The 26,768-nt window shown below is 54.1% G+C and overlaps 1 protein-coding gene and 1 long non-coding RNA gene across 3 annotated transcripts in view; both read right to left on the bottom strand.

The window, feature by feature from the left end:
• The window catches only part of AP3D1 (adaptor related protein complex 3 subunit delta 1), a 33,571-nt gene extending 12,097 nt beyond the window's left edge, over positions 1-21,474 (bottom strand). Inside the window, exons 1-15 of one of the 2 annotated variants that reach the window (XM_086410311.1) lie at positions 20,652-21,474; positions 9,311-9,406; positions 9,092-9,172; positions 8,103-8,183; positions 6,821-6,928; positions 5,143-5,272; positions 4,572-4,711; positions 4,378-4,451; positions 3,316-3,365; positions 2,383-2,432; positions 2,244-2,292; positions 1,420-1,565; positions 1,198-1,346; positions 880-1,110; positions 508-739 (exon numbers count right to left, since the gene is read on the bottom strand). In XM_086410311.1, coding sequence (XP_086266437.1) covers positions 508-739; positions 880-1,110; positions 1,198-1,346; positions 1,420-1,565; positions 2,244-2,292; positions 2,383-2,432; positions 3,316-3,365; positions 4,378-4,451; positions 4,572-4,711; positions 5,143-5,272; positions 6,821-6,928; positions 8,103-8,183; positions 9,092-9,172; positions 9,311-9,406; positions 20,652-20,852 — 1,818 coding nt within the window. In that variant the 5' untranslated portion in view covers positions 20,853-21,474. The remainder of the gene's footprint in view (positions 1-507; positions 740-879; positions 1,111-1,197; positions 1,347-1,419; positions 1,566-2,243; positions 2,293-2,382; positions 2,433-3,315; positions 3,366-4,377; positions 4,452-4,571; positions 4,712-5,142; positions 5,273-6,820; positions 6,929-8,102; positions 8,184-9,091; positions 9,173-9,310; positions 9,407-20,651) is intronic. The other variant, XM_086410312.1, reaches the window with a different exon arrangement.
• A 3,663-nt stretch (positions 21,475-25,137) lies between these two features.
• LOC147368883 (uncharacterized) lies at positions 25,138-26,730 on the bottom strand. The gene is made up of 2 exons (XR_015166880.1): positions 26,357-26,730; positions 25,138-25,594 (listed from the first exon to the last, which is right to left on the bottom strand). It is a non-coding gene; the product is annotated as an uncharacterized LOC147368883 (long non-coding RNA).
• Positions 26,731-26,768: the final 38 nt, after the last annotated feature.

Below are 26,768 nucleotides of genomic sequence, written 5' to 3'. Positions count from 1 at the left end.
CGCTCCAAGAACATAGCCCCTGACCTCTGGGAGGCACCAGGGTGCCTTCTCTCAGCACCAGGGATGGGACCACAGCCAACCCAGGCTCGCGGCCCTTAGCCAACAAACAGACAAGCTCATGTCCAACACTTGACCACGACTGCAGAGACCACTGGGGCTTGCATCACCACAGGGTTCATGAAAGAGGCTGCCGGGCCACCAGTGCCCAGCTGCCACCCCAAGCTCTCGTGCATCAGCTCTCCTCCACCCTCCCTGTCGGCACCCACCAGGATCTGCGGGTACCTTTGCTGCACCTCACTCGGGCTGACCACTTACCTTCCACGGTCTCCCACCCCCTCACCGCCTCCCATCCCCACTGCCCCTCGCCAGGCTCCTCCTATGGGACCACCTGGGGCCTCCCCAGCACAGGGGCTCCAAACTGGCCAGTCCTGCCCCTGGCCAAGAGTGGGGAACCACAAAAGGGCCCACCCCTGAACTGCCCTCAGGTGGACGAGCCACTGCGCTCACCCGCTCCTGGACCTCCAGGTCCGCACTCTGCACGAACTGTGGCAGCCGCTCCACCAGGAGCTGGGTGACCTCCTGGGCTGCGGACGTATCTGCCGCCTGCTCCTTTTGCTGCAAGATGGCCGCATACAGCTTGACCACGTTCTGCACGTACACCGCCTGGATGTGTCCCGGCAGTGTGGTAACCTTGGGCCGCAGCATGGCCTCCAGTGTCTGCTGGGGCTCCTGCAGGTGTCTGGGGGATGGGAGGGTTGGTGAGTGGCCACCCCAACAGCTCCGTGTCCCAGGCTCCTGCCACCCCCTGTGATCCCCCACCTGGCACTGAGGCTCAGGGAGGGGACCTGGAGGAAGAGACCACGGCCATCCTCCACTCACTCGGAGAATTCCCCGCAAATCCAGGCAGCCGCGTAGAGCACCTCGCAGATGCCGCTGCGCTGAGGGCTGCTGGCCACCAGGTGGGCACTGTCAAGCAGCGCGGACATCTGTGCCACGGCGAACCTGCGGATGGCCTTCACGCGGATGGCCACGTCCAGCATCTGTGCGGCAATGAGGTGGCCGTGGCGGGTGCCCTCCAGCCGCGTCAGCTCCACGAGGATGCTGATGTACCTGCGGGACAGGGTCTGTGAAGGGCCCCGCCAGCCTTAGCACCACACTGCTGCCCTGCCCCCGGCCCCACGGGCCCACAGGCCGCACCACTCAAAGTTGGTGATGTGCTGATAGTTGGACTGGCTGCAAATGTCGATGATCTTGGTGAGCAGCTCGTCACGGTAGGTCGTGCCCTCGGCCTTGTCCACGTGGGTCATCAGCTTCTTGACGATCTCCATCAGGTTCTTCTTGGACACCTGGGGGACAGCGACAGTGAGGGAGGGGCCCGGCCAGCAGGGGGGCAACGTGGGCGGCAGGGCAGGCACGCACCATTCCGTACAGGAGGTCGAGGGCCCGAAGGCGGATGGACTCATCCTTGTCGTCCAGGCACTGCAGCACAAGGTCCTTGTGTGCCTGCACAGACTTGGGGTGCGTCCTCAGGATCTTGGACATGGCCAGGAGCCCCAGGTACTTCACTGTGGAGACAGTGGGTAGCCGTCACACTTGCACGAGGTTCGGGGGCGAGGCCAGGCTGCAGCGACACCCCAACCACCTGGGCACTGTCGGCCACGTCTCCCAGGCACCAGGCTCCCCTCACTGCCAACCTCTAGCACCCCAAACACACAACTGTCTACGCCAGGGGCAGCCAACTGGGCCACAGGTCAGGTCCAGCCACGGCCCGTATCCACAGCAGCATCACTGGCATGTGACATGCCTGCTAACACCCGCCAGGCAGCTTCTATGCTACCCTGGTAGAGACCACACGACCTACAGAGTTGACCTGAGTTACTCCCTGGCCCTTCCCAGGAAGAATTCAGTGACCTCTGCTCAAAACCAACAGATCTGGAGCGCCACCAGGAATGCCTGTCTGGTTAACCTCCAAGGAGACTGCAGGCCCATGGGGAGGTCCCTCAAAGCCCGGCCTGCTCCTCCCAAGCCTTGGCGCGCCCTTGGCCTCTCCCCTGTGCTGCCATAGCCTCCCCACCCCTCCCTGCAGTCAGGTCCTGCCTCCCCACGGATGCGGGCACAGGGCTGAGTTCAAAGACACTTTCAATGAGCAAAGGGCTGAGCCACACACCGAGACGCCAGCCCACTGTGTACGTGTGTAGTGGCACCCCCAGGCCCTGCAGAGCCTGGAGGGATGAGCAACTCACAGTTCTGATCGGAGTCTTCTATCAATATCCTCAATTTCTGAACGCAGAGCTGCAAAGAGGAGAATAATACTGGTCACGTCTATGCCCACATGGAGTTGTGACTTGGAGCCAGGAGGAGAGCCCGGGTCCTGGGACATACCTGGATGCTGGCGCTGTGGTTGGGCATGCCGGATGACAGGGAGATGAGCACTGAAACAGACCACTGGGTAAGGGCCCACGTGATTGGCCCGGGGAGCAGACCACAGCGCCCGGGGACCCGAGGCCCGGTGGGGGCAGGTCCATGGGCCACCCTGCCTGAGACCTGCTGACTGCAATGTGCGATGGAGCAGGCTATCTTCTATCTGCATCCTCACTCCCTCTGCCCATGGCCAGGCCCAGGGCCATCTGCGATCCCGCCCCACCTCAGTCCTCCCTGTGGACCTTCCCACACAAAGGGGCCACTCTCCAGCCAGCTTCCCCTGCTCCCAAGTCCCATGCTCGCCCTCCCTCTCCGTGACCGTCGCTGATCCTTGGTGATACTCATGGCCCATGCAGTGGTCACGAGCGTAGGCCCAGGGCCAGGTTCCTGAGCCTCACTGAACTTATAGCTGCCCGTGGGTCTCTGAGGAGCAGTCCAAGCTCTGGGCAGGGATAGCCAATGAGACACTGAATCCTCCAGCCACCACCTCCCTCTGCCCGCCTATAGGAAACAGGGCTGCAGGGACAAGTGACCCACAGCTAACGGGCTCTAGCAGAGTTGTGTGGGAAGGGCATGCAGGTGCCCTCCAAGGACCCTCCTGGCTGCAGCTCCTATACAAGACACCACATGGGAAGCAGCCTGAGGCCTGCTCCAGAATGCTCAGGAAGACAGTCTCGCTGGTGGGGGTGCAGCGTTTATCACTGGAGCCTGAGGCGGCAGAGGTTCTGGCCACAGCAGTGTCCAGTTGCTGACAGGTCCACAGGGCCAGGCCAGGCAGCTTCCCAGGTGGGAACCTCAACTCCAGGGGTGTCTGCATCTGCTGGTGAGCTCCTGGGACCAGCCCCCTAGCCGGCGACAGCACCCTGATCCAGAGCGGGTCACCCCAGCACTCACCTGCGATGACGGTGTTGACACACTCGTAAAGAAGGGACATGGCAGACGTGCTGGAGACGGAAACAAGAGGAACCGGGAAGACGGAGGCTTCCTGCCTCCTGTTCACCCCAACAAGATCCCCAGGGAACTGCCTCAGGGAAAACACCGAGCCCAAGGACTCATCTTCTGATTCTGTGAACCCCATGAAAAGAAGCCAAGTTCCCCAAAGGCCCCTCTCTAGCAGCTCAGACCCCACCAGCTGGTTTCACTGTGACAGGGAGGTGGCCTGACCTGGCAGGAGGAACACAGAATCGCAACCCACCCTACCCCCTAGGGTATCCAAGGGTCACTCAGGCACCAGGCGTGTCCATTCCACGCTGATATTCTCCCAGTGATGCTTTAGTTCAAACCCACAAAGGTCAAGAGAATGGGCCACCAGAGTCGGGCCACGAAATAGGTCTCGAGACCGAAGGCCTCACATGAATGCTTTGAAAACCATGGCTACTTCATAATGACTGCTGATTTGTTTCAAACAACAACGGGGGGTTCCCTGGTGGTCCAGTGGTTGAGACTTCACGCTCCCATTACAGGGGGCCCAGGTTCGATCCCTGGTAGGGGAACGAGATCCTGTATGCTGGAACAGTTCCATGTGAACAAGAGTTCACATTCTGCAACTAAAGACTCTGAGTGCCACAACGAACACCCGTCACAGTCAGATAAACATACAAATAAAAGCAAAGCCAACAGTGTCCTGAGTCATTGGCCACCTCCCAGGGGATCCCAGGAGCACGATCTCCTGGCACTTGGAAGCTCCATCCCCACGATTCAACCACAAGCACCCCGTTTCCTACAACGTTCTACAACTGGGTGGGGACACAATCACCTCAGGCTATTCAACTCGACCAGTGAGAACCCCTGTGCACCAGAGCTGAGCAGGACAGCTCTCCCCAATGACCTAATTGTGGCTGTTTGCAGACTGGGGAAGGGAGCACCCAAGGACATGGCTCCAGGCTATGGCAGGCCTGCTCGCCACACTCCCCCATCCCTCCTGGGGGCGCCCTCCCACACCGGCCCCAGGCCTACCTGTGGATCAGGTTGGTGAGAGGCTCAATCAGCTTCTTGCCCAACCTTGGCTCCAAGGGGGTCAGAGCACCAAACTAGGGGATGAAGAGGCTGGTGGTCACCCATAGCAGGGATGGGACAGTGGCCTGGGGCCCTCACCAAGGACACCCAGAGGCCCTCTGGCAGTGGGTGGGGCAGGCCAGGAGAACACCTACCAGTTTAATAATCTTAATGAGGACCCAGTTGTTGGTGGAAGAGGTCATGAGCTTGAAAAAGAGCGGGGCAAGGGAAAGGTAGTTCTTGGGGTTGCGTCTGGCCAGCTCGCAGATGACGTTGACTGCTGCCGACTGGACTCCTGAGAAGGGAGGGCCCCCATCAGTAACACGGTGTCCTCTGAGGCAGGCAGCCACGCACTGTGGCCTATAGGCACGGCTCCCCCCAACCTGTACCTCGAGGGGTGTCCCCAGAGGGTCAGTCACTCAAGGTTCAGGACACCCATCCCACAAAACAACATCCCCGAGGAGCAAATGCAGGGTCTTCCAGCCCAGAAGCAACGCCACCCCAGGAGGAATGAACACCAACAGCACCCAGGGCTTGGTTTCTAAATCCCACACCAAAAACACAGAAACAGGGTGGTCTGGAGAAGGGCAGACTCCAGGTTGGTGGGAAAGTAGAGGAGGTGCCCTGGGAGGAGGGTCGAGGACAGGGTCCCAAGACTTAGCGCCCCTCCACAGGCCCTCAGATACAGAAGCCCGACAGGGCCCTTTCTAACTCAAATCAACATACCAGGGTCGGGATCCTCCAGCTTCTCCTTCAGGCGGGGGAAGGCGGGGCGCAGGGATTCAGGGTACTTCAGGAACACCTTGTACATGATCAGCACCGCCTTCTTCCGGATATACGGCTTGGTGTGTGACATCTGTGGGGCAGACGGCATAGGTCTCCCTGCTGACACCCCTGTGCCCCACACCCCTCACCTCCTTATCTCACCTTCTACTGCCGGCTCACCTCCTGCTCACTTCCCACTGCCTTGTCTCACTCCCAGCCCCCACTCCCTGCTCCTCCCCCACCCCCTCACCTCCACTCCTTCCTGTGTTCATCTCCCACACCTGCCCGCATCTCATCTCTATCACCTGAAGGAAAACCCTCTCTCCAACTTAACTGGCTCCTGGTCTCTGAGCCCTGTCTGCACATATACTCCACTGCCCCCCTCCCCACCAAGCCCAGGACCACACAACAGGGTCTTAGAATCAAAACCTGCCTGAGTCCACGACCCCAGCCTGCCCTCAGGAGGCCAAGGTCCGCTTCCACTGTCAGCCCTGGCCATGAGCTCCTCTGGTTGCCGAGGCCTGTCCCCAGGGCAGGATGCTGCTCTGCACCCCAACATGGGACCCCAGAGCTCCTGCCCCGCTTTCAGGACTGTGCTCTGGCCACGAGGGCCTCTTGTCTGTAGGTGGGCACACTCCTCATCTGTTGGGGCCCTGGGAACCTGGCCTGAGAAAGCTGCCCTGACCTCCAGACCCAGCACCAAGACAAATCCCTATCGCCCTCCCGTGGGTGTGACCACCTTCACCTGAATGGGTCCTCACACCTCCTGAAGAGGGCCAAAGGCTCAGTACTGTTGGCTTTGTCAGCCAGGGTCTCTGTACAGAGTCTGCCCTGGCCGCTGGGAAGCCCAGGGACATGGTGTGGACAAAGGGGCGGGAGCGTGCGTGGTCACATCATTTATAAGAGGCCCCGGACCTAGAACAGCCTTCAAGACTGCAAACCAAGACTGGAGCACCCACACAGCAAACAGACGTCTGCACAGAACCCTCATGGGAGGGACGCACAGCCCTTGCACATGCTGTGACATGGTCAGATGGGGAGCCTCCCAATCATAGAGAATGAGGCGTTGGCGACCCTCTCAGGGCCATGAGGTCTTTGTTCTTTGTGTTTTTTTTTAGAGTCAATTCCAGTTTCATTTTTCTTTCTTAAATTAATTTTTACTAGAGTCAAAGGCTGTGATTTCTAAGAACACATCCACATTTCACAATAAGGTTCCTGCCCACCCTAGAGATCAAAGCTGGCTGGGAATTCTGCTTTTCAAATGAACAGAGCCGCTAGACATCAGACTGCACCCAAATGAAGATAAAAGGTGTCCTGGACAGAGACCACCTGACCGTGCTGCCCGCTGAGACCACTACCACTGCCACTCATGCCTCAGTAAGAACACAGCTGATGGGTCAAGCACCCACCATCACCCCCAGCCAGACCTCGCCCTTCCTGACAGGACCATTCCAGGGGAGGTGAGGTCAAAGTCGGGGCCATCAGGTGATGGAGGGAGAGATGTGACTAGGTGTCCCAGCTCACCCCAGGAACCCAGGCCGTTTCCACCCGCCCGAGTGCCCTCAGCATGACTTTACAACCAGGTTATCCCAGCACACGAGGCAGCAAAGGCAAGGGGAGGGCCCACTCCCAGACTCACCAGTGTCATGATGTCGTTGGCCAGGTCTCTGGCAAGATCTGGGGTAACAAAACAGGATAGGCCAGTCAGCGCAACGCCAGTGTCATACTGGCTGGGGCTGCTCAGGTCCTGGAAAGGGAATGTAAGGGTCAGAGGCGGGCGCCAACCACACCTTGCTGGGCCCCAGCTGTGTCTGCCAGCCCTGCCCTGGGTCTGGAGACGTGTGGGACAAGGATTCATGAGGAGCAGCCAGTTCCGTTCTGTCACCAAGAAGAGCTGGGATGGCTCTGGGGGGACAGAGGCGAGGGCTGCCCCTCGCTCCAGGTGTGTAACATGGCAAAGCTGCAGAACCCAGGGCCCTGACTGCCCAGAGGCACGCAGCAGGGGACCCCCACAGGGAGACACCCACAGATGACTCCTCTAGGCCCCTCTGCAAGTGTTGAGAAGCCTCCACTGGAGCCCCACGTCTCAGGGAGCAGGAGAACCAGCAGAAGAAGTGCAACTGCCCTGCCTGACGCCCCAGTCTGAGCTCCCGCCAACCTGCGTGGAAGCCCCGTCTTGGCACAGAGAGGGGACCCTCCCCACACTTCACATGTGGTAAAACGTGCACCTAGAAGTGTCTGAAGAGTTAACCTCCTAGACTGTGGTGATGGTACAAAAACATAGGCTCTTAAAGTTCACTGCAACCCTGGATGCGGAGACTGGGCCTCACAGCACATCCCTCCACTCAGAGTGACTTGCAGAGCCTGACACGGGCAGCAGCCACCTTATGTTGTGTGGAGGCCTCCAGGCAACTCCTGCAGCCTGCCTGCCCCACAGCGCCTGCCAGGGAGCCCAGTCACCTGTCCCCTGCAGGGTGACCACACCAGCTCCTGGGGAGCAGGCCTCCCCCAGCCATCTGAGGACCCAGAGCCACAGGCTCATGGCAGTTCTGTCCAGGAAGGGTGCCTCTGATGGCCCCCTGACCACTCTCAGCAAGAGCTGATCAAGTCCCCGGGCCAGGGCAGAGCGGAGCACTCACTGCTCTCACCACAGAGCTGAAAACCACTCAGGGCCGGAGACACACCAGCCGATGTCCAGCACCCAGTGGTCAGAAAGTGCCACCCCTCCCAGCAGATGCCCCCACGAGAGGGGGCAGGAGTCGCAAACAGTGACCGGGGGAAGTTCCCCAACACTAAGAGAACTTAAGAGAAGGGCCACACATGCTGCCCACCACTGTTGTTTCTGAGGAGGGCAGAGGCCATCCACTGCTCACTAACCCCCACTCTCCATGTGCTCCATGGCGGGGGTGAGAGGTCCCTACCTTGCGGATCTGGTTGGTGGTCAGCATGATGACGTCGGTCCCTTCGTGAAAGCACTGGGAAGCCGCGAGGTAGCCAATTCGCTGTTAGTGCAACAAACAGAGGTGTTGGGCACAAGGGGAGCGGGCCACACAGCCCTGGTGGGGAAGACACCCCGCCCCGAGTGCGTGGTCTCTAGAACACAGTGGCTGTCAAGTCAGCCAGCATGGCCTGTCACTGCCCTGCACATCCTCACCGCCTGCTCAGCAGCTGATGGAATCAATCTCACAAACACGGGATAACCACGGGCTCCCATCTCTGTGGCTGGGGTGGCCTGGAGACACACCCACACACAAACGTGTGACACTCCAACACACGGGCAGGGCACCAGCGCAACCTTGGCAAACCCAGCATCTCATTTCCTCACCAGGAGAAACTGGCAGGCAGCATGAATGACCAGGTCCCTCAGGAGGACACAGCCTCAGCTGCCTGCAGGGCGTGTTCCCAGGGAGAACCACGGGACGCCCCTAAACGGGCTGCGGGTGGTGAAGACTGCTTTCCAGGACATTTACTAAAGTGGGAGACGACGTGTTCAGTTGCTATAATATCAAGTAATAGAAAAGCAATGTCTCAAGGTGGCGCGAGTAGGCTCCGTGAGATGAAGGCAGAGGGTGCTGAGAAGCACCAGGACAACTGACCAGTGGCAGCCTCTGGGGGATGATCAGTGCCTGCCTGTGTTTTTTTTTTTTTTTGAAAGGTTACAAATTTAACTTGTATCACAAAATATATAACCACCCCTACAAACCTTAATTTCACTGACACTACTTAAAACGGAAAAGAAAACATGGTGTAAGTGGTGCTAAGACCTTGCTGGGCAGATGTATGATGGGAATGGGTCTCCAGCGGTTGCCACTGTGTCCCCTCCCAGCCCAGCCTCATCACAGGACACACGTCTTCCTCCCCCAGGACCCCACCCACAGGGTTCAGGACCCACAGCAGGCTGTCCCCTCACCTTGAATGTGAACTTGGAGGCGCTCATCACTTCGATGATGTTGAAGGCAGCCCAGCTGATATCGTAGCCCAGCATCTGCAGCTGTGGCAATAGAGCCAGGGTCTTAGGCTCCTGCCCAGCCCCCCTCCCCCAATTCCCTGGGCCCAGAGGATGAGGAGACAGATGAGGAGAGACGGGGTCTCAGCCCCCCGCCTGACAGAGCGAGTGGCCAGCACTCACATAGGTCAGCTTGCAGACCGCATTGGCTTTCACTGCGATATTGTCCTGCTTCAGCTCCTGCTTGATTTCATCGATGCACTGAGAGATATATTTTGCCTAAAATGAAAAAAGAAAAATTGAGGAGCTGCGAGTGTCTGGTGTCCCTTACAGCTCAGTTGGTAAAGAATCCACCTGCAATGCAAGAGACCCTGATTTGATTCCTGGGTCCAGAAGACCCTCTGGAGAAGGGACAGCCTACCCACTCCAGTATTCTTGGGTTTCTCTTGTGGCTCAGTTGGTAAAGAATCCAGCTGCAATGCAGGAGACCTGGGTTCGATCCCTGAGTTGGGAATCCTTTCCCCTGGATCCCTTTTCCCTGGAGAAGAGAAAGGCTACCCACTCCAGTATTCTGGCCTGGAAAAGTCCATGGACTGTGTATAGTCCATGGGGTCACAAAGAGTCAGACACAACTGAGCAACTCTCACTTTCAAGTGTCTGGCTGAAACCTAAGACAGACACAGAACACACAGTGTGCACTTCCATCGATCGGAAATGTCCAGAAGAGGCAAATCCAGAGACAAAGAATGAGCTCCTGGTTGCCAGGGCCAGGGAGGGGGGAGGTGTCTGCTAATGATGATGGACTGACGGACGTTCTGGAATTAAACAGAACTCTCTGAATCCACTAAAAACCACTGCATCATACACATGAGAGCAAGGAGTCACACTGTATGGGTACGACAACATGGCTGCTACCCTGAGAAATCCTGTCAGTGTGATGAACTGCCTGGGATCCCCCACGGGCCCTCCTCCCGAGGGGCAGGCAGAGGGGTTGGGGGAGAACAGGAGCAGTCCCCAGATGAGCTCACCAGCATGTTCTAGCCCCTGAAGGACTTGTGTTAGTGACTCATGTGGGTGAGAGGGCCCATGCCCCTGCTCACTCTGGGGCCAGACTGTCCAGACAGTGTAGGCACATGAGGGCCACTGCGGGGTGGGGGCTGTCCGCCTCCAGCCCTTGTGGCCCCCCAGGTCCTCCAGGACCAGCCACACTGGGCAGGTGGCACTGCAAATTCCCCTAGGGTTTCCTGAGTCTGCGCCACCAGCAGCCTCTCCTGCATGCATCACGGGTCTGTGTGTGGCCCCACCCTCCTCTCAGTGGCACTCCAGTGTATCTGCGCTCGGCTCCATGACCACCACGTGTCCACTCTCCCAGCAGGGCATGGCTCGGAGTCCTCCCACCTCCCCACTTTTCCGACACACTCTGCCATGGGGCAGGGCTCTACGTGGACACATGTTTTCAATTTCCCTGGGTTTCCTCACTAATCCAGCACTCACACTAGAACGCCAATCAAAAGCCTGGATTGGCACACGAGGCCCAGAGCAAGGAATGTGCCCCATGGGACACAAGGCTCCCATCCAGAGACACGCACAGATGTTACAGTGGCAGTAGCAAGAAAACCCAAACCTGCCAACATGGGAGTCCAGTTGTCACCAGGCTGTGGGGGAGTCTGGTGCCCGCCCCGCCTTCCCAAGAGTGGGAGGAGCCTGTGATCTGACCAATAGCAGAGTGGCCAGCACAGGAGCCCTGCTCCCAGTGGCTACACCCTGCATTCAGTGTCACCCCAGACCTCTGGGGGCTCCAGCACAGGCTCCTGGGGAAGGAGCCCCCAGCCAGTGTTTGATATATATTCCATGACAGAGTCAGACAATGGAACACAAGTCACCAGATCCTTCCAACAGGCTTCCAATTACTAATCCCCTGGAGCCTCAGTCCCATCCCTGTGCAGGGATGACCCCTTTCTGCACCCTGGACCAGCAGTTAATGATTTAAAAGGGAAAGAGCAGAGAGACCATCCCAAGCGTGGAGAACCCGGCCAAGCACACAGCAATGCAGACCTGCTTCTGCAGTAAAAGTGACGTCGCTCAGTCGTGTCCGACTCTTTGCGACCCCATGGACCGCAGCCTACCACGCTCCTCCGTCCGTGGGATTTTCCAGGCAAGAGTACTGGAGTGGGTTGCCATTTCCTTCTCCAGAGGATCTTCCAGACCCAGGGATTGACGGGCCTCCCACACTGTAGGCAGACGCTTTACCGTCTGAGCTACCGGGGCAGACACTTTACCGTCTGCAGTGCCCAGGGGCAAAAAGGTGCTCACACACATATCCTCACATACTGGCACCTCAACACAGATGCTGGTCAGCTGGTGAAAGGCCAGCATACCATGCTCTCTGCATATGATTTCCAGGCGGCCCAGGGACCCCTCGGCTTAGGGAGGCCAGGCAGAGTTCACTCCTGCTAACATCTGTGCAGCCATCCTCAGACCAAGCCTCCCACAGCCCTGTCTGCAGGTGACTCTCCCAAAGCGCAGGGCAGGAGAGACCACTGGGTCCTGCCCCAGCTTTCATCCTGGCGGAACACAGCCACTGGGAAGTGAGGGGAGACAGGAAGCAGGAGGAGAGCCTCACATGAACCCTGCCCCATGGACCCCAGGACCCCGTCCCCACCAGAATACCGCACACAGCCTGCACTGCAGCCCACTGCAGGGCACACGGAGCCAGAGCTCCAGCCCAGACAAGGTCACCGCCCTAAAACACACCCCTCCCTGTAAAACCAGCACTCTGCAGAGAACACAACAGAATCCAGAGTGTCTGCAACACACCATCCACAATGTCTGGGTCACAGTCCATAATTATTCAAATCTGAAACAGGAGGGCGTCCCCAGTGACTTAGTGGTAAAGAACCCGCCTGCCAATGCAGGAGACAGGTTCGATCCCTGGTCCGGGAAGATCCCACACGCCACAAGTCATCTAAGTCTGTGTGCCGCAACTACCGAAGTCCATGTGCCTTAGAGCCCATGCTCCACAAGGGAAGCCGCTGCAATGAGGAGCCCAAGCGCCACAACTAGAGAGCAACACCCACTCCCCACAACCAGAGAGAAGCCGCGCGGCAACAAAGACTAAAAAAAAAAAAACACACGCTTAACTTTAAAAAAAACTAGAAACGAAAAATATAACCTACATCCAAGAAGAAAAACAAAAGATGGACAGCAAAGACCAACCCTGAGATGTCTCTGGGGATGGAATGAACATACAGAGATTTCAACTCAGCAACTGTAACCATGTTCTCAGGGCCAAAAAGAAAACATACTCGTAATGAATAAAAAGAGGACATCTCACAGAGAAAGGAAAGCTACACAGAACCAGGTGGAATCCTGGGAAGGGAAACAGCAGGGACTGAGGAGGGAGCTGAAGCTGAGGAGAGGGGTGGCAGCACGACGGTGGGACAAGAGGGACGCCTTGAACACAGCAGAGTCAGAAAAGAGTGCAATAAAGGTGCAGCAAGCGTGCACCTGAGACCCAGGGAAGCAAGGACAGAGAAAACAGCCGGAAAACAGCTCAAGTCTACCCAAATTTGGTGAAAGACAAGAACTAACAACTTCCATAAACCTAACGCCGGTTCTCCGCAATATGAAACACAAAGGAAAATCACACCCAGACACATCACAGCAAACTGCTGAAAACTGAGACTAAGGAGACAGTCTTCAGAGCAGCCAGAGTAGCAGCCAGGAGGAAGCCCTGAGCTGGGGCAGGCGGGGGCTCAGGGCTCCCCACCCAAGACTGCCCCTCAGAGACGGAGGAAGAGTAACCACCTCCCCCATAGCGACCCTGCACCTCAGAGCACCCCTGGGGCAACAGCTGAGCCCACAGAAGTGACTGACCCGAGGAAGGAAGACCCTTCCTCAACACTAATTTTTAGCCACAACACAAGTGCACAGCGCACAGGCTTGGGGTTCCTACAGGCAGGACAGGGAGGGAAGGACTGTAAAATATTAAAAGGATCTGCTTCACTCAGGAGTGTTTAAATATTTATCTAAAACAGAGTTACACATACAAAGTTAAAGTAAGGAACATGGGAGAAAACAGTATACTAGTCTTTGTAATCTTATTTACATGCAGCATTGCTAAAGATGAGGTATTTTTTCTCCTTTTTACAAAGAAGAAAAAAAAAAAAGGCCAGGGTGTACAAAGGATCTAGATCCGGTAAATTACACAGGCAGACGTAGGAGATATTGCAGGGAGGGTCCCAGACCACCGCAATACAACGAATATCGCAATAAAGTGAGTCACACAAACTAGGTGGTCTCCTGGCGCACATAAAAGCTACGTTCACGCTATGCTGTAGTCTGCTGAATGCACCACATCACTGTGTCTAAAAAAACAACAAGCACACACCTTAATTAAAAATACTTTATCGTGGGACTTCCCTGGTGGTCCAGTGGCTAAGATTCTGAGCTCCCAATGCAGAGGGTCAGGGTTTGATCCCTGGTCAGGGAACTAGATCTCGTGTGCCACAAATAAGACCTGGTGCAGCCAAATACAATTTCAATGCAAAAAAAAACCACTAACCATCATCTGAGGCTTCAGCAAGCCATCTTTTTTGGGGGGACAGGGCAGGATCTTAGTTCCCTAACCAGAGATCAAACCTGGGCCCTCAACAGTGAAAGCACAGAGTCCTAACCACTGGACCATCAGGGAATTCCCAGCAAGCCATATTTTTGCTGGTGAGGGTCCTGCCTCCATTGTGGACTGGGTGGTTGTGGCAGAGTCTTAAAACCAGTCAACAGTGAAGTCTGCAGAGTCAATGGCCTGTTCCTTTCACAGATGGCTTCTCCATCACGTCCAATGCTATCTGATGGCATTTTACCCACAGGAGAACTTCCTTCACAGCTGGAGTTGATTTTCCCAAACCCTTATCAACTAAGGCACATAATATTCCACCTGCTTTGTTATCACTTCCACAAGTGATCGTGCCACGTCTTATGTGGGTGAGGTTTGTGGAGCCCCAAGACAATTTTGAGAGTAACACCAGATTTGCTGACCGCAGATCACCATCACATAATAACTGTGAAAATTCGTGAGAATTACCAAAACGTGACTCAGAGACACAAAGTGAAGGAATGCTGTTGGAAAATGTGGCAACATGCTTGCTCACTGTGGGGTCACCAGAGACCTTCCATTTGTGAAACACGCAATACATGGAAAGCATGATCAAAGGGAAAGCAGTAAAATAAGGTCTATCTGTATTAAAACAAAAATTAGAAGCCATTTTAAGATCAAAATGGCATTTGAAGATACATGGCTATGTGTCCTTAACACTTGTTTCAAAAACAGAAGTTGGTGATGCGAACATGATGCAATTCTCACCCCTCGGCCTGTTCTGAGCAGCCACACTTCACCACGGAGCACACAATGCTGAGATGGATGTGCAACCACAAATTTATCCAGAGCAAAGGACACACGCCTGGTATGAACCCGGCAGCTATAGCCATCCAACCCTGTCTGCTCAGAAGAGCCCCCTGGGTCACTTAAGACACCCCAAGATCCCCAGAGGAGTGGGGTCAGACCTCGAGGGGTCGACACAAAAGCTGCCCCTGACCCTGATGGGTTGGCAGCATCAAAAACCACACACCTGGACCAGGGAATCTTTTAAAAAGACTTCTTTTTTTAAAGAGCAGTTTTAGGTTCACAGCAGAACTGAGTGGCAGGTAGAGATTCCCGGCTCGCCCGCCCCTACGTATGCACAGCCTCCCCAGCAGTGCACATCTGTACAATCGATGAACGCACACAGACACGTCATGGCCCAGAATCCATAGCTGGTGTCAGGGTTCACTCTGTGGGTCTTGACAGATGTATGTGCACTGATAGGCACCCAGGGTCACTGTATTACTGAACAGAGTCACTGTCCTAAACCCCGCTGGCCCTGCCCACCCATCCCCCCCTCCCCATAACCACTAATCCTTCTACAGAGCTCCACCTTTTCCAGAACACCCCAAAGCTGGAATCACAGTGTGGAGACTTTTCAGACAGTTTCTTCCACTTAGTCATGTGCGTTTAAGGTTCCTATCTATCTTTCTGGGGCTTGATGACTTCTAACCCAAGTAAGCAGCATCGTCAGGATGATCTGTCCACCTCCTGGAGGACATCATCTCACTTGCCTGGTCCACTGACATTTCCAAGAGGTTCTCTCCGAACTGTCATAAATATGTGGGTCTTGCCATCACCCTCGGCTGCCTGCAGGGTCCCCGGCTCTGGGCCCAGAACCCCTCGACCCTGCTCCTGTAAGCAGCAGTCCTCAGACTCCTGGGAGAGGGGAGTTACTGGACATGGTTGAGGTCATCACCAGAGATGGACATCTATTACGACAAGGGACCAAAGAAGGCTGTCTCTGTCACTCCATCTACATTGCCAGCAACAACCAGCTGCCATCTACTACGATCATCACTTCAGTAAGAAAATACACTTTAACCCCAAAATGTAGGCAAGGCAAGTCAGTATCAGAACAAGAGAATTCTGACAATGTACAAGCTGGCCCACAATGAGGACACTCCCCCAGGGAGGCCATACCTAGGGAGACAGCAAGAGGGGGTGAACCCGTCTTGCCTGTGCCCATCGCAGGCCCAGGACTCAGCGTGGATCAGCTGCAGGGGCCACAGTCAAGTCTCAGACTTTCCAACCCCCCATCCCATCTCTCAGCGAGGTCCCACAGCAAGGTTCCCAGAGAGGCGACCGCGCCCCCGGGGGATGCCAGGCCCCACCTGGGACATCTGTGTTCATCAGGACTGGGGGCTCCTGGCACATGAAGGAGCCAGGGAGGCTGCTCCACACCCCAGTGCCCAGGATGGCCCTCTACCCCGAGGATGACTAAGTCCCTGTGTCTACAGTGCCGAAGGGGGAACCGGCCTTGAGCCTGCCTTAGCCACCTGCAGCCTTTCAACCTCCTGGAGCCCTCACGCAGCTGGGTATCCTCAGGGGCCACACAGACCCCGCCCCCCCCAAGACTCGGTCCTCACAGCTGCCGCCACCCATGGCATCTAGGCCTAGAATGTACCCTTGAAAACTCCCCCAAGTGACGGGACAAATGCACAGAAAGAGGCCCAAATCCTGAAGAGACAGCTTCACGGAGTCAGCAAAGGGTGCCACGCCAAGGAGAGGGAAGGCAGGGAGGCCCCGGAGCTGCTGCTCGAAGCAGAAGCCATAGCAGCCCTTGTGGTGGCCACGGCCCAAGAGGACACAGCCAGGGGGAGGCTGAGGCTGCTCCCACTCCCACCACCGTGGCCCGCCCTCCTGTACACGGTGGCACATAAATGCCCCAGGTGGGAAACAAGCCAGATGTCCAGCAACAGTCCAATGGATAAAGGAACCCTGGTGTAGACAGGCAACACACCCCTGTCGGTGACGGAAATGAACAAGTCATGATGGCCCTTTCCCATGGCAGAGAGTGACAGCGGCCGCTGCAGATGACCAGAAGCAAGCAAGACTATCCAGGGACACACATATTAGGGAGAAAGCTCTGAGCAAAGCAAGGAAATGACATGCAGAGAACTTAGCACGATTACTATCACAATACTTACACTGTACAACATTTAATTCAGGGCAGGTGCATCACATTCTGCACAATAAGAATTAGAGAAAAACAGCACAAATCTGGAAGACACACCCTGTGGGCTGCCTAGGAAACACTTACCATTTCCCGCCCCGCCCCCAACCAACCCTGTGACCCTAGTGGGGTCCCACAACTCAGTTGGGTTCTGACACACTCTGCCAGGAGTCAGCACAGACCCCACAGGTCTGCCCCCACCGCACACACCAGCCAGCTGTAAATCAGGGTTCCCAGAACCCCCCTTGCCTCAGGGAAGCACTTACTTATGTTTTCCAGCTTATTACATAGTAAGGGCACAACAAAGCAAACAGATGGACAGCTGGCCAAAGAGGCAAGGGGGGCAGGGCGCAGGGGCCCAGAGGCAGGACTTCCGCCCTCACAGCAGGCAGTGTGCCACCCCGCACACAGGTGCTTTCACCAACAAAGAATCTCCCTGAACCCCACACTTCAGAGACTCTCATGGAGGCTTCATCACAAATACATGATCCATCGTTAACTCCACCTGCAACCCCTCCTCCTTCTCTAGAGGACTGGAGGGGAGTGTCTGAAAGTTCCAAGCTTCAAACCATGGCCTGGTCTTTCTGGTGCCCCAGTCCCAGAGTCACCTCATCAGAACAAAAGACACCCCATCTCCCAGGAAACCCCAAGAGACTCAGCAGCTTGGGGCCAGGAACCAGGGGCAGAGACTGAACACCCCAACCGGGATGCTCCCAGTTACTTCTGTTGCCTAGGAAGCTACAAAGGCTCCCGGAGCTCTGCCACAGGAGCAGGGACAGGCCTCCTTATCTCACAACAGCACAGGGTCCAACAACACAGTGACAGCACAGGGAACAAGGGACACCTAGAAGAAGGGGCAGCATTATGGAATCCAGAGGAATTTTCCTTACCAATTATGGTCAGGGGATCCCGCGCCTAGGGGACACTGGGGCGTATCTGGGAACACTGTGATTATCAAGACTGGGGGAGGCCTGGCATCACACAGGTGGGGCCAGAGACGCTGCTCAACACCCCACAGTGCCCAGGACAGCCCCCCTCAAAGGATGACCCAGAATGACGTCAGCAGTGCCAAGGGGGAGACACCCTGACTCAGGTAACAACTTGTTTACTAAACTTCCTATCTTTAGTCTCCTCGGAAGTTTTTAAAATAGAAAGTCTTACAGAATAACCAAAAGCATGGCACCAGACACAACACAGGCTTCAGTAACTGTCCCTAGGGCAAGGAGCGGCAACCCTGCACGCACCTCACGGCCCGAGGAGCCCCACACACCCTGGCAAGGACTGAACCCCAGGAAACTGCATTTCTGAGGTCAGAGACTCTAGAATAACAGCACTTCGTACAGTTCAATCTTAATCCCAGATTATGCCCAATTTCAAAATACCACTCCACAGTTAACCCTTGGTGTTGCAGGGGACTGGTTCCAGACCCCCAAAGACCAGAATCCTCAGACACTCCAGTCCCTCGTATACAATGAACTTCTACATGATGTACACACATCCTCCCGTTCACTTTAACTCATTGCGAGATGACTTACAACACGTGACCCAATGCAAGTGCTGTGTATTCAAATAGTTGCCTGTGTGCAGCAAATTCAAGTCTTGCTTCTTGGAACTTTTTGGAATTTTTAAAAATATACTTTCAATTCAGTTGGTGAATGCAGAACCTATGGATACACACAGCCAACTATACACAATTAGGACTGAATTTTTCAAATTCAGAAACTTCAGTTGAGTGGGTTAGACGCAAGCTCAGACCCCACACAAAAACTGACACTGACAACTGCAAGGTGCCACCTGATGCAGTGAGCTGGGACACAGACAAAGTGGAACCCACTAGATTGCTGGGGGCCGGGGAGGCGTGCACCCACACTCAGAGGGTCGGTCCTCAGGGGCATGGACAACACTCAGGAACGGCTGCCACCATAACAGGGAAGACCAGCACAAAACCTTAACAGACAGAATCTCCCTCAAGTTCTATTCAGAGAAAAAAACTCTCAAACTGATTTCTGGGAAGAAGTATTTTACCTTCTCACTTTCATAAACACTGAGCTTATTACAAAAAGTTATGCATATAATTTAAAAAGACTGAAAGAAAAGGTTTCCCCCCAAATATGAAAAGTACTCATAAGAATTCAATGTTGAAAATCATTTGTTTTTTCCTAGTTATACACAAGTTTCAGAAGCAAGGACACTCCCAAGCGACTCTCCTCACCTGCCCACATGACCTGGTGCTGTATATCAAGGATTGTTACTCAAGCACCCCAGAAAGATGGGAATCAGCCCATTATTTTTCAAACTTCTTTGACTCACTGTAAAAAGCACGTTTTCCATGGTAACCCCACTCACAGGCATGCACACGCTTAGTACCACAAGCAGAAGCAAAAGTTTCACAGTTACTCTGCCAGGGGTCCGGACTTCCTGGATTCCTCTTTGGGGAGCTCACAGAAGCCTGCGTTATAGGCACTCAACAAGATGGGGAGGTAGCCGTCCCTCCCACTTTACACTAGGGAACTCTCCCCAGGTCACTCAAATACGACCAAGAACCTGGATTTGGGTCTCACAAAGGTCACATGCTAAATCATGATGCCATTCCATCTGGCTTTTTTTAAAGTCACTGCCAAGCCTCACTTCCATGGTGCCACAACAGGAGTTTTAAGCTACAATCTATTATAAACAGTAAACTCTGAGGGAAAACCACACTGCTGCCAGTCTTCCTTGGAATAGGGGGGTGGTTTGGGAGCTAAGAGTAACCCCATAGCTGCCTGCTGTGCTCCCCAACATCTGGAGCCAGTCATGACTGACCAGACCACGGCTCTTCTGATGAGGGACCCTTGAATCCTGAGCCACATCCCGTGGGAATTGCCCACAGGCCTGGACAGCATCTGCGTGGAACCCAGCCACCACCACCATCAAAACGCCAAATAATGGGCTCCAAGCCTGAGGACTGAGCCATCAGTTCCTACCAATTCCGAATGAATAGAGCACGATTCAGGGCACTGCCCCTGATGACAGGCTTGCACCCTAAAAAGCAGACGCCATAAGTGGAACTCGCATTTCTCCAGGGCAAAGACCCTCGGCCCCTCCTCAGAATCTCGGAACACACTGCTCAATAACACCCACTACCGGAGGCGGATCAGGAGGTCAACCAGCACAGAAAAAGAAATCTGAGGGCACAAACTCCTTTCACATATTTGCTTTGCCATGCCCTGGGGTCCGAAATGCAGGCCGACCAGCTATTCTTTCAAAGAGAAACTAAAGATCAGACCAAGAGTTCACTACTGTTGTGACCAGCGGAACTGGCCAGAGTGTCTAACACGATGCAAAACCTAGATGTAGCCAAAGAAGGGAAGGTGGGCGAGTTACAGAAATGAACCAAAATAACCTAATTACATTTCAGCGAGGTCACACCCGTTCTGAAAAAGTGCAACAGAGGCAGGAACTCAGGCTCTCCACAGGACAGCGCCCGGGGCTCTTGGTGCCTGCCAGCGAATTCCTTAATGTCCCCGCACCTTTCTCTCGGCCCTGCTGGCTTCCCCGGCGCCATTGTGAGGGCCGGGCAGGTGGCACCTGGTCGTGGGACCTGTCCGACAGCTGCTCTCCATCGGGGAGCCTCTCTCTCAGGCAAGGAAAAGGGGACTCGCTCCAGCCTGCCATTGTTAAGTGCAGGTTTGGGTCTCCCTCCCCGGAAGCCAGAGGTCTGGTGGTCACTAACTGTCCCCATTCCTCCTAAATCTAGGTCACAGGGTGGCGGGAGGGAAGAAAATGGTGACCACTGTTACAACATTACTTCTGGAAAACCTTTTCCCCTCTGGCTTTCGGGTGTCTAGTTGAAGTCCGCTTCCCTATTCCAGGACTCCTGAGCTGCTTCCTTATTTTGGCCTAGAACGTCGGCTGCCCCACCCCTTACCCGCTAGGAGGGGCGGCCCCACCTTCTGGGGGACTCGAGCCCAGGAGGCAAGGCCAATTCCGGACCAGACACCGGGGAGCAACCTGGACGTGCGTTTATCCCAGAAGGGGTTTCCTCCGGGGGCAGCCCGCAGAAGAGGAGGGTCCCCCAACAAGGAGTCCAAGGCCTGGGGCGGGGCAGGGGGCTCTGCATCTCTTTTGAGCAAGAGATACCACAAACACATTCAAGATCGGAGATCCGCCGCTAGCGAGGGTGAGGACCTGCGAAGTCTCTTCCAGGCCACCCTCGGGGAGCGGGAGACGGGCCCCCAACTCCAAGAGGATAAACTGAGGCTCGGAGAAGGAACGGGCAGAGGTGCGGAGGTCGAGGCCGCAGGCAGACGGGGCTCCAGCCGGGAGCGGGGCCGCGGGGGCGGGCGGGGGGCCGGAGTCAGGGGCAGAGCCGGGAACCGGGTCGGGTCGGACTGGGTCAGAGTCAGGGCGAGAGTCCGGGCCAGGGTCGGCGCGCTGGGATCACCTCGTCCTCCTTGTGGTTGCGGATGCCGCGCACCAGATCCTGCAGATTCTTGTCGAACATGCGGTCGATGCTGCCCTTGACCATCTTGAGGGCCATCGCGGCGGCCGCCGCCGGGCTCGAGCCCCGGGAGGCCCACGGCCGACCGCCCTGAGGGAGCCCAGGGGCCGCGCTTGCCGTCCGCGGAGCGCTGTGCTGCCGGCCGCCGCGGCGGGGCGGACTCCCAGGCCAGGTCGGCGGCGGCTGGCGGGGCGGCGGCGGCAGCGACCCGCTCGGCAGGCCGCGCTCCCCACCACTCCGGCTCCGCGCCGCGCCGCTTGCAAATGGCGGACAAGATGGCGGCCGGTCAGCTGACGGCGGGAGCCCAGGACCGGCGGCCCGCCCCCGGAAGCCCCGCCTCCCTATAGGCCCTGCCTCTTCACGCCTAGACGCCGCGTTTCCCTGACGACGCCAGGCCGTCCAATGGAAAAGCAGACAACGCCCTCCGGGCGGCTCAGCCACGCCCCCTGCGTGTTAGCGCTCTTCCCCCTCATAGGTCAGTGACCTCCGGAACTCCACCTACTTCCCCGTTCCGGAATGTTACCACGCCCTCTGTGCGCGCCTTCTTGCCCCACCTCTCAACTCTGTGACAGACGTGGGCGGGGCCTGCTGTGGGCGGGGCGCCCACGTGGAGCTTCTCGAAGAGGTTCCCTGAGAAGAACGTAGCTCCGCCCTTTCTGATTCTAAAAGCTGACGTTGTCAGAGAACCTCCAAATCCCGCTCCGCGGCGGACCGGTCTCGTACATCCTGCACGTGTCACAAAATTCTGTGATATGGGGAGTATATTATATGGGCAGAAAGATTGATGGCAGGAGGAGAAGGGCAATGAAACGGTTGGATGGCATCATCAACTCAATGGACATGACTGAGCAAACTCTGGGAGATAATGCAGGACAGGGAAGCCTGGCATACTGCTGTCCATAGGGACACAAAGAGTTGGACAAGATTGAGCGAGTGAACAACAGGAATTAACGTGCCCATGTGGAGAAATTGAAATCCAGAGATAGGACTTCAACCCATTCACTCGTTCTGTGCTGTGCTTAGTTGCTCAGTCGTGTACAACTCTTTGCGACCCGATGGGCTGTAGCCCGCCAGGCTCATCTGTCCATGAGATTTCCCAGGCAAGAATACTGGAGTGTGTTGCCATGCCCTTCTCTAGGAGATCTTCCCAACCCAAAGATCGATTGTCGGTTTCCCTTATTGTAGGCAGATTCTTTACCGTCTGAACCACCAAGGAAGCCCAATTCACTCCTTCAACTAACATTTATTGAGTGCCTACTGTGTCCTAGGCCTGGCAAGTGAATGAGATACACTTGGTTCCTGCCCACCAGAATCCACCATGAAAAAAGTAAAAAAAGCAAGCCACAAACTGGGGTAAGATATTTAATACATATATTGGAAAAGATTTATATCCACAATATAGTTAAACAGAAAATAAAGCAGAACCAAACAAAAATTCCTACAAATTGTGAAGAAAAAGACAACCCAGTTAAAATATGGCACAAGTTGTGAATACACACTTCACAAAAGAAGATATGCACATGGCCAATAGGATGCCCTATCTCAGTCATAAAGGAAAAGTAAAGTTAAATCACACTGAGGGGAGCTTCCCTGGCAGTCCAGTGGTTAGGACTCCATGCTTCCACTGCAGGGGACATGTGTTCCGTCCCTGGTCTGAGAACTAAGGTCCCACACATCGCAGGGTGTGGCCTAAACTTAATTTTGGCCGTATCTTTTAAAGCTAATATATGTATGCCCTCTGACCCAACAAGTCTACCACTGTTCCCAACAGGAAAGCATGAATACATCCACCAAAGACTGGAACAAGAATGTTCACAGTAACTGTATGTCAGTCAAAAACTCAGTCAAAAGGATCCAAATATCTATCAACAGAAAATGGATACATAACTCTCTGGTATAACTTTGCAGCAAGGAAAAGAACAAAGTACTAACAGAGAACAAAATAGGTGAAGTACACAGACACAATGTTGAACGTAATAAGCCGAACATAAAAGAGTGTACACAGCATGCTTCTACTGATATGATGCCCAGTTTCATGCAGAATTAATCTATGGCAGGGTCTTCCCTGGCAGTCCAATGGTTGGGGCTCCATGTTTGATCCCTGCTCGAAGAACAAGGATCCTGCATGCTATGAGGTGCCAAAATTAATCTATGATGAAAGATTAACGTGCATGCACAGTTGCTCAGTCATGTCCAACCCTTTGCGACCCCATGGACTGCAGTCCACCAAGCTCCTCTGTTCATGGAATTCTCCAAACAGGAATACTGGAGTGGATTGCCATTTCCTACTCCGGGGGACCTTCCCAACCCAGGGATTGAACCCATGTCTCCTGCCTTGGCAGGCAGATTCTTTTACCACTACACCACCTGGGAAGCCCCAGCTTAAGTAACATCATAGGTTAAACAAGTACACAAGGGAGAACTGAAAACTGGATAAAATAGGTTCTGGCATAACCACACAATGGATTCCTGACCAGCTATTTAAAAAGAACCGTAGTTGGTAAATCATTGCTATGGGAATTGCCCTTCCACCCTAAACAACTAGGGAACTGGACAAAATATATAAAACACTGGTTTTCAGACAGCATACAATAGGCAGTGGAGAGAGGGAGGAAACAAACAGGATGAGCCCCAGAGCTGCCCCAGAATTCTGTCTGTAAGTGATTTCCAGGCTGTAGGTCAGGGAGGGGAAACCCAAACAGAACACAGAGTTTTCATAGTCTGAGGAAACAGAGATGGGAGGTGACAGAGGTCAAGGTGGCTGGAGGGTGGTATGCTGGAGAACAGGGAACTATTTTAAGAAACTGCTCTTAAATTTTCACAGGGGTGCCCTCAGGTCTTTGTTTGAATATCCAGCTATAAGTGCATGTGGTGAAACTTCAGGAGGCCAGGCAAAGAATAAGGCTGGGAAAAGGACAATCCCTGAGAGCTCATCTATAGTGGGACTGCTTGGAGAACCTGCCAGCAAAGGTGGAGAGGGACTTCTCTGGTGGTCTGGTGGCTAAGTCTCCATGTTCCCAATGCAGGGGGCCCAGGTTTGATCCCTGGCCAGGGAACTAGATCCCACATACTGCAACTAAGACCCAGAGCAGTCAAATAAAAATAATTATTATTTTTTTTAAAGGTGCAGTTAGTTCATTGAGTCTGTGAGTCATCCAGTAGGGACCTCAGAAATTTTGTGCTTCATTGTAGAATGAAGTCTATTCTAACTGTTTTGGTCTTTTTTTTTTTGGCCACATAGCATGTGGGATCTTAGTTCCCTGACCAGGGATCAAACTCATCTCCCCTGCGGTGGAAGCGTGGAATCTAAATACTGGACCGCTGGGAAAATCCTGAGATTGATTTTACATCATATTTGAAGTAAAACAATAGTATATGGAGAATGGGAGGTACAAATAGAAATGTAACCTTGTAAGGGTCTTATAAAATGTGCGAAGTAGTATGTTTTAACCCCAGTCAGATCCATAGAAATAGGAAGTAGTTGGTGGGGGCCAGGGGCTAGAGAGTTAGTCTTAAATAGGGCAGAATTTCAGTTTGGGAAGATGAGAAACTTCTGGAGATGGATGGTGGGGGTGGTTGCCCAAGATTGTGAATGTACAACTGTCACTTAAAAATGGTTAAGATGGGGGCTTCCCTGGTGGTAGAGTGGATGGGAATCTGCCTGCCAATGCAGGGGACATAGGTTCGATCCCTGGTCCGGGAAGATTCCACATGCTGCAGAGCAACTAAGTCCGTGCACCACAATTATTGAGCCTGTTCTCTAGAGCCTGGGAGCTTCAACCACTGAGCCCATATGCCATAACTCCTGAGTTCAGTGTGCCCTAGAGCTCATGCTCTGCAAGACAGTAGCCCCTGCTCACCTCCGCTACAGGAAAGCCCACACAGTAACACAGGAACGAAGACACAGTCGAACCAAAATAAATCAACAAATACACTTTTTTAATGACAAAGTTGGTTTCCTTTACTGATTGGCTGGACTGAGTGGTATGTGTTCGACGATTGACTAAACAAACGTGGATATGTAACCAGGTGGGATGTAGAGCTGCCGTTTGTGTGTCACTCACTCAGTCATGTCTGACTCTTTGCATCGCCATGGACTGTAGCCTGCCAGGGCCCTCTATCCATAGAATTCTCCAGGCAAGAATACTGAAGTGGGTTGCCATTTTCTTCTCCAGGAGATCTTCCCGTCCAGGGATGGAACCCAGGTCTTCCTGCATTGCAGGCGATTTCCTTAGGAAGCCCATCAGTTCAGTTCAGTTCAGTTGCTCAGTCGTGTCTGACTCTTTGTGACTCCATGGACTACAGCAAGCCAGGCTTCCCTGTCCATCACCAATGCCTAGGAGTCCATAGGATCCAGCAATCGCACTTCTGGGCATATATCCAGACAAAACTCTAAATCAAAAAGATGCATGCACCCCAGTGTTCATAGCAGCACTGTTCACAATAACCAAGACATGGAAACAATCTAAGTGTTCATTAACAGAGGAATGGATAAAAATATGGTATATACAACATTCAATATAGACATATACATATTGTATATTCATATACAATATGGTATATATACAATGGAATATTAGTTAAAATAAAGAATGAAATGTCATTTGCAGCAACATGGATGGACCTAGAGATTATCACATTAAGCAAAGTAAGTCTCCATGGGGTTGCAAAGAGTCAGGCCTGACTGAGCAACTATCACTCACTCAAATTAAGAAAGAGAAAAACAGATACCATATGATATTACTTATATGTGGAATCTAAAACATGACACAAATGAACATACCTATGAAACAGACTCACAGACATAGAGAAGAGACTTGTGGTTGCCAAGGGGGAGGAGGAGCGGGGGAGGGAAGGATTGAGAGTTTGGGATAAGCAGATGCAAATATTATATATAGGATAAACATCAAGGTTCCAATGTACAGTGCAGGGAACTATATTTAATATCCTGTGATAAACCATAATGAAAAATAATGTGAAAAAGAGTTTATGTATAACTGAGTTAATTTGCCGTACAGCTGTGCAGCAAAAATTAATACAATAGTAATTAATACTATTAATATAATAGTAAACCAACTATACTTCAATTAAGGGAAAAAAAAAAAAGCAGCTCACATTTGAGTGGTTGTTTAACCCAGATAAACTCATTCTCACCTCACTGCCCGCCAGGAGGAAATGACCCCACTTTCCAGATGAGGAAACCGAGTCCTCTGAGCTGAGCCTGGCCCGAGCCAGTGGGTAGAGCCTGGATTCCCTTTGATGGTGCCATCCTCCTCCAGCAAGCCCTCCCTGATGGGCCCTGACTCCACAGGGCTGCGATCCTTTAGCTGCTGCAGAGCCCGGGACACAAGAGTTGCTTATAAAGGCGAGGTAACCATGCTTTGTGGGTGCTCTCACCCCCCGCAACCCTCTTTTCCAAGGCTGAGAGACAGAAAGCAACGTTCCCAGGGTCACTGTGGCAGGCCTGGCAATGATTCTATGTTGGTGGGGGTGGGGCCACCCCTCCACCAATGCCTGGCCCTGCTCTGAGGTAGGGGTGTGCTCCCCCCAGGGACCTCAGGCCAGC

The sequence above is a fragment of the Bos grunniens genome, chromosome 7 (assembly GCF_055505025.1).
Source record: "Bos grunniens cultivar Pamir isolate PY7600 chromosome 7, Bosgru_T2T1.0, whole genome shotgun sequence".
Classification (NCBI taxonomy): Eukaryota; Metazoa; Chordata; class Mammalia; order Artiodactyla; family Bovidae; genus Bos; species Bos grunniens.
Note: the sequence above shows the minus strand (reverse complement) of the source record. Positions and strands in the feature narration are given on the sequence as shown.